At 40.7% G+C, this 6,951-nt stretch overlaps 1 protein-coding gene across 1 annotated transcript; it reads right to left on the bottom strand.

Annotated features, from left to right (window-relative positions):
• Window positions 1-315: 315 nt before the first annotated feature.
• On the bottom strand, window positions 316-1,362 carry LOC116204109. The gene is made up of 2 exons (XM_031536190.1): window positions 1,267-1,362; window positions 316-1,035 (listed from the first exon to the last, which is right to left on the bottom strand). The coding sequence occupies exons 1-2, from the start codon at window positions 1,360-1,362 to the stop codon at window positions 316-318; spliced, it is 816 nt and encodes a 271-aa protein (XP_031392050.1).
• Between the last annotated feature and the right edge of the window lie 5,589 nt (window positions 1,363-6,951).

Genomic DNA, 6,951 nt, shown 5'->3' with positions numbered 1-6,951 from the left:
CTCTGAACGAATGGCTGATATAATCTAAGAAAGTTATTTCCTATGATTAGATCCATGCCAGAATCATGCCTATAAATGCTTGGTGTGGGAAACCTGACTCCTTCTATCACAAGATTGACAAATTCGGCTCTATGAGTAATTCTAAGAACAGACTTGTCAGCGATTGCTATTTCTAAAGGATATTCCATAGGTTTCCAGAACTTACCTGGAAGCAGACTAGGCTTTCCAAAACACACGCTCGCACCTGTGTCGATGTAGGCCATGACTGTTTTTCCACGGATTTTAACCTGGATGAATGTTGCGTTGGGGTTCTCCTTAGTCATCACTGGAGTACTCCGAATCTGAGCATTCTGAGTCAGTAACTAACTCATAATAGGACTCATCAGAATCATAGTCAGAATCTTCTATTGGCTCATAATTTCTAGACATGACACCTAGGAATACCTGAGCACGATTATTATTACGATTCTTTCTTTGACTGCATTCATTTGCATAATGACCTTCTTCGTTGCATATCCAGCAACGGCATGTTTTCTTGCCTTCAGGGCAGAATCTTTTCTTATCTAGACTTTTTCTCTTTGGGTTGGTTTTTCTAAATCCTCCCCCCCTTCGAAAAAACTTTCGACTCTTCCAGTTTTGTTTCTTAGACCGACTCTTCCATGGTGGCCTACTGCCAGAATATCGCTTAAGGCGATAGCGCTTCTTAGGAATACTAGATTTCTTCCTAGAGATTCTTCTTGACAGACTACGACAGCCATACTGCTGAGGAATATCTAGCCCTTGTTCTGGACCACAGCATATTCTAGTTTTCTTCATCATTTTCTCAGTTTTACGCCTGAGACAGACTTCTTCCATATGCTTCTTAACAATTGAGGCTATTCCTCCTAAAGTTGGGTAGACTGCTCCGATTTCGACTTCATGATCATATCTTTCTCTGACCACGCTAGACACTGGATAGGGAAGTTTGTCTATGAAAAGATTCCTATATGCAGTAATATCTGCAGGTTCTATCAGCTGATAGTAATATTCCTTAAACTGACAATAAAAGGAATTAAAGTAACACATGTCGCAGATTTCTAGCTTATTCATTTTATGCTTAAGCTCCTGCTGCTTTTCGATTGCTCCGACACCTGTCGTGACTGAACCAATGAACTCACGTTCAATGTTAGTAACAAAATGATTCCAAATTTCATTACGAGTAAAAGAGACAAAAGGATTAGCATCATAATTGATAAGAGTAGAAATCATAGACATATACAGATGTACCTGTCCTCGAGTTTTATGCAACAAGAGTTGCCAGAGTTCTCTATTGTTTAGCTTGCTATACTCTTCTCCTATTGAGACTTCCAATTTGGTCTTCATGACCCAATCAGTTAGGACTTTTTGATTGTCATCAACACAATCAAGATCTAAGACTGAACCGAAAGAATTGGTATTACCAGTTCGCAGAAGTTTATACTTCTGGGGAGTTTCCTTTTTCCATTTTCCACCTGCTTGGAAGAATCCTTGGTTATAGAAATCTTTATCAAAATTCCTATTGTAGTCAGAATCCTTACCTTCTCTATGTTCTTCTATGAAAGACTCTTCTTTCTTAGTAGGACGATCCCTACGCTTGGTGGCTGGGAAACTACGTTCGACCCAGAAGCTGTCTATGTTAGGAGTCGAAAAGAAAAAGAGTCTAAAGATAAGCAAAGATTCGAAGAAGCCTCTAAAGGCTACGAAGAGCAGGCTAAACTAGATAAAGCTAGGTTTGAGAAACTCAAACAACCAATCCCTTTAGATCCAGAGATCTTTGATCTAACAAAAGATTCTGCCTATAGAAGTTTTGAGAAACGAAGGTTTCAAGACTATAGGGATAAAAATGAGTCTGACTCCGAAGAAGAAAGGAGATTCGGAGATAGGATTAGAGAATCCTCTGAGTCTGAAGGATCTGAAGCTAGCATTCATAGTAGTATGCCCAGTTTAGTCACAGCTGCCGACGAAGAAACTCTGTCGGAAGTCTCAGTCTCTTCTAGTAAGAAGTCTAGTCGCAAGACTAAACCTAGGACTAGGTCCATTAGTCCTATTGCCTCCAGATCTAGGTCCAGATCTGATCGTGCTAGGTCCCCTATAGACCAAGCCAAATCTCCAAAAGATAAAGCATTCAATATGACTGAGGAACAAGGTGATGTTATGTTCGCCTTTTCTGATGAAGAAGTCTTAGAACCAAGATTCAACATTGGCCAAGAACGTAGTTTCCCAGCCACCAAGCGTAGGGATCGTCCTACTAAGAAAGAAGTGTCTTTCATAGAAGAACATAGAGAAGGTAAGGATTCTGATTATAATAGAAATTTTGATAAAGATTTCTATAACCAAGGATTCTTCCAAGCAGGTGGAAAATGGAAAAAGGAAACTCCCCAGAAGTATAAACTTCTGCGAACTGGTAATACCAATTCTTTCGGTTCAGTCTTAGATCTTGATTGTGTTGATGACAATCAAAAAGTCCTAACTGATTGGGTCATGAAGACCAAATTAGAAGTCTCAATAGGAGAAGAGTATAGCAAGCTAAACAATAGAGAACTCTGGCAACTCTTGTTGCATAAAACTCGAGGACAGGTACATCTGTATATGTCTATGATTTCTACTCTTATCAATTATGATGCTAATCCTTTTGTTTCATTTACTCGTAATGAAATTTGGAATCATTTTGTTACTAACATTGAACGAGAGTTCATTGGTTCAGTCACGACAGGTGTCGGAGCAATCGAAAAGCAGCAGGAGCTTAAGCATAAAATGAATAAGCTAGAAATCTGCGACATGTGTTACTTTAATTCTTTTTATTGTCAGTTTAAGGAATATTACTATCAGCTGATAGAACCTGCAGATATTACTGCATATAGGAATCTTTTCATAGACAAACTTCCCTATCCAGTGTCTAGCGTGGTCAGAGAAAGATATGATCATGAAGTCGAAATCGGAGCAGTCTACCCAACTTTAGGAGGAATAGCCTCAATTGTTAAGAAGCATATGGAAGAAGTCTGTCTCAGGCGTAAAACTGAGAAAATGATGAAGAAAACTAGAATATGCTGTGGTCCAGAACAAGGGCTAGATATTCCTCAGCAGTATGGCTGTCGTAGTCTGTCAAGAAGAGTCTCTAGGAAGAAATCTAGTATTCCTAAGAAGCGTTATCGCCTTAAGCGATATTCTGGCAGTAGGCCACCATGGAAGAGTCGGTCTAAGAAACAAAACTGGAAGAGTCGAAAATTTTTTCGAAGGGGGGGAGGATTTAGAAAAACCAACCCTAAGAGAAAAAGTCTAGATAAGAAAAGATTCTGCCCTGAAGGCAAGAAAACATGCCGTTGCTGGATATGCAACGAAGAAGGTCATTATGCAAATGAATGCAGTCAAAGAAAGAATCGTAATAATAATCGTGCTCAGGTATTCCTAGGTGTCATGTCTAGAAATTATGAGCCAATAGAAGATTCTGACTATGATTCTGATGAGTCCTATTATGAGTTAGTTACTGACTCAGAATGCTCAGATTCGGAGTACTCCAGTGATGACTAAGGAGAACCCCAACGCAACATTCATCCAGGTTAAAATCCGTGGAAAAACAGTCATGGCCTACATCGACACAGGTGCGAGCGTGTGTTTTGGAAAGCCTAGTCTGCTTCCAGGTAAGTACTGGAAACCCATGGAATATCCTTTAGAGATAGCAATCGCTGACAAGTCTGTTCTTAAAATTACTCATAGAGCCGAATTTGTCAATCTTGTGATAGAAGGAGTCAGGTTTCCCACACCAAGCATTTATAGGCATGATTCTGGCATGGATCTAATCATAGGAAATAACTTTCTTAGATTATATCAGCCATTCGTTCAGAGAACTAGGTTCGTTGAACTTACGTGTCCTGATTTAGAAAATCAGAAGAAAAGAGTCATTCAAATTCCAATCTACCATAGTAATAGAATTAAGCAACTCAGGTTGTTAAACTATCTTTCTAAGTCTATCCAGGAGTTAGAAAACGATATTGATTCTGCCGAAATAGAACGGCTTTTAGATGCAATCACTAGTGATAATCCACTAGACCAGTCTAAGAATAGAAATAGAATGCTCGTAGAAATCAAGCTCAAGGATCCTCTTAAGGAAGTTAAAGTTCCTAATAACATTCCATACACCCTTAAGGATGTAGAAGAATTCAAAGAAGAGTGTAAGCAGCTCTTAGAATTAGGAGTCATTAGAGCTAGTAAGAGTCGCCATAGCGCACCAGCATTCTACGTTGAAAATCATAATGAGCTAAAACGCGGTAAAAGGCGTATGGTCATTAACTACAAACGCATGAACGAAGCTACCTTCGGAGATGCGTATAGTCTTCCTAGAAAGGATTATATTCTAGCAAAGCTAAAAGGATGTCAATGGTTTAGCACTCTAGATGCAAAGTCTGGATACTGGCAAATCCGTCTTGAGGAGTCCACCAAGGAATTAACAGCATTCACTTGTCCTCCTCAAAAGCAGTATGAATTTAACGTCTTACCTTTTGGTCTTAAACAGGCACCATCAATCTACCAAAGATTCATGGACGAGAATCTCACAGGTTTGGATTCTTTCTGTTTAGCATACATAGATGATATTATCATCTTTTCAAAAGGAAGTCTTGAAAATCATAAGAAACATCTTAAAACTGTTTTAAAACGATATTTTGATAAAGGAATCATAATTTCTAAAAAGAAAGCAATCCTTTGCAAAAAAGAAATCGATTTTCTTGGTCTCACGATCAAGCAAAATGGAGATTTTAGTCTTCAACCTCATATTCTTGAAAAATTGAATCTATTTCCTGACAAAATGGAAGATAAGAAGCAATTACAACGTTTTCTTGGTAGTTTAAACTACATTTCAGACCAAGGATGGTTGAAAGACCTATCCAAGGCAAGAAAGAGTCTTCAAGAAAAGCTTTCTGAAAAACGAGTCTGGACTTGGTCCGAAAGAGATTCAGAAAATGTTCGATATTTGAAATCTATTTGTAAAAATCTTCCACCTCTTTACAACCCTTCTGAAGATGATTTGATTATCATTTCAACAGACGCAAGTGGAGACACTTGGTCCGGAACGATGACAGCCGTCGTCGGTAAAGCAGTCGAGATTGATTCAAAGGACTTCTTGTCCATTCTACGGGAGAAATCCTATGAAGAGGTTGATGCCTCAAAAACACTCCAATTCCATGGTTTATTTCCGGCCAGAAATTCTGAATGGTTAAGTCATGGTCCGCTGTGTCACAACGGCGACGATAGTAGTCTTACTAAGGCCCGATCTGAGAAATCAGTCCGCCTTAGGCGATTGCGGGAACAATCGCGTCCCTCGGGGACTTATTATGCTAACATAGCTTCTGTCTTACAGGAACGTCTGTGTAAATATGTTTGCGGTTCTTTTTCAAAGGCCGAACAGAATTACACAACTCATGAGCGCGAGCTCTTAGCAGTCATTAAAACCCTTAAGAAGTGGCGTGTCGAACTTCTACCCCGGAAGTTTATTCTGAGAACTGATAGCAGCTATGTTACTCGGTTCAGGCATCTCAAAGGATTCAAGCAGGGCTACAGCCAAGGGAGGCTCATCCGTTGGCAACTCGAGCTCGAGCCATACACATTCGTGGAGCAACACATCAAGGGCTCCCAGAACTTTCTTCCCGATACTCTGACACGGGAATGGAAGCCGTGAAAGCACTCGAAGATATTGTGGCCAGTAAAATGGCTATGATAGAGTCTCTTATGAAGGAAGTCGAGAGTATTCAGCTCCAAAAAGAGCAACTTGCGAAGATTCTCGGCTTAGAAGTCAAGAAGGAGTCTCTCCCAGCTGAGACTCAAAAGGAATCTCTGCCAGAAGGCATTCAAGAACTCATTCCTGATTACATTCAACAGTCTGCTGAGCAAAGAAAGAAAGAAGTCGGTGATCAAGGAACTTCTTCCTTCATTCCCAAGCAAGCTGTTCAGACCAAGAAAAAATGGTCCGAATATTCTGAAGATGAGTCAGAAGTAGAAGAGTCCAAGCTCTCTTCTACCCGCAAAGAAGAGTCAACTGCAGGGTCCAAGCTCCCAGCAGTCAGCACAGCAGTCTCTGCGGCGAAAGCTTCAGAGATCAACCTTCCAGAAGATTCTCTCTGGCAACATGCCAGACCCAAGAAATTCTATGTGATCTTCAATGGTCCTATGCGAGGACTTTATGATGAATGGCACAAAGTCTCCCTTCATGTTCAGGGAAAGCCAAACATCATTCACAAGAGTTACAAAACTCTTGCCCTCGCCCAAGAGGCCTTGAAGGAATCAGGCAGCACCTTTGCTGCTAAAGTCTCTGCTGCACCGTTTCCGCAGCATGAAGGAATCAACAAGCTACGAAGTCTAGGACGCATTCCAGGCGGAGCTTCTAGCTCTACTAGTGTCCCGACTATCTCAAGCATTCCTACTCGCGAGCAGTTCGAGAAGAAGCAGATTCTCACAGTCGAGCAATACCGTGAGAAGTTTACTCAACTGGTCGAATACAAGGAAGCTTACAAGTCTTTGGGTTTCTACCCAGTTTGGCGCCATGCCTATGGTCCAAAAGCTATTATTCTACCAGAAGCCTCTTCGGAGACTGTTTATGAATTCTTCATGAGCGGCCTCGTGGATACAATCTATTCCAATGGAAAGTCTATCACTGAGCAGTTCAGGCTTTTCAATGGAAGATTCAAGGAGGCTGTCGCAAAATTCTGCCATGGAGTCATGGAAAGCAAGGATATCTTCGTCAAATGCCATTCTTCCTATCCAGAATTTTTTCCAAGGGGGGAGGATATCGAAGAAATCCACTAGATGCTCATCATCTGGTGACCATTGGCAAAAGCAATCTCAATTATCCACCAATTGATACTTGTCCAGCTGAAGCACTCAGGCAAGACCATCGCGATGGCTACTATATAGTCAACTATATTGGTCTTTGCAAACGTCTAC

This window comes from Punica granatum, chromosome 4 (genome assembly GCF_007655135.1).
Source record: "Punica granatum isolate Tunisia-2019 chromosome 4, ASM765513v2, whole genome shotgun sequence".
Lineage (NCBI taxonomy): Eukaryota > Viridiplantae > Streptophyta > Magnoliopsida > Myrtales > Lythraceae > Punica > Punica granatum.
Note: the sequence above shows the minus strand (reverse complement) of the source record. Positions and strands in the feature narration are given on the sequence as shown.

What these genes read in the sequence shown, in the direction of transcription:
- LOC116204109 (XM_031536190.1), bottom strand. Translation starts at nt 1,362, where the DNA reads ATGAAGACCAAATTGGAAGTCTCAATAGGAGAAGAGTATAGCAAGCTA. An exon ending in TGCATAAAACTCGAGGACAG is followed by an intron (nt 1,036 to 1,266) that starts GTACATCTGTAT and finishes TTTTATTGTCAG; the next exon opens with TTTAAGGAATATTACTATCA.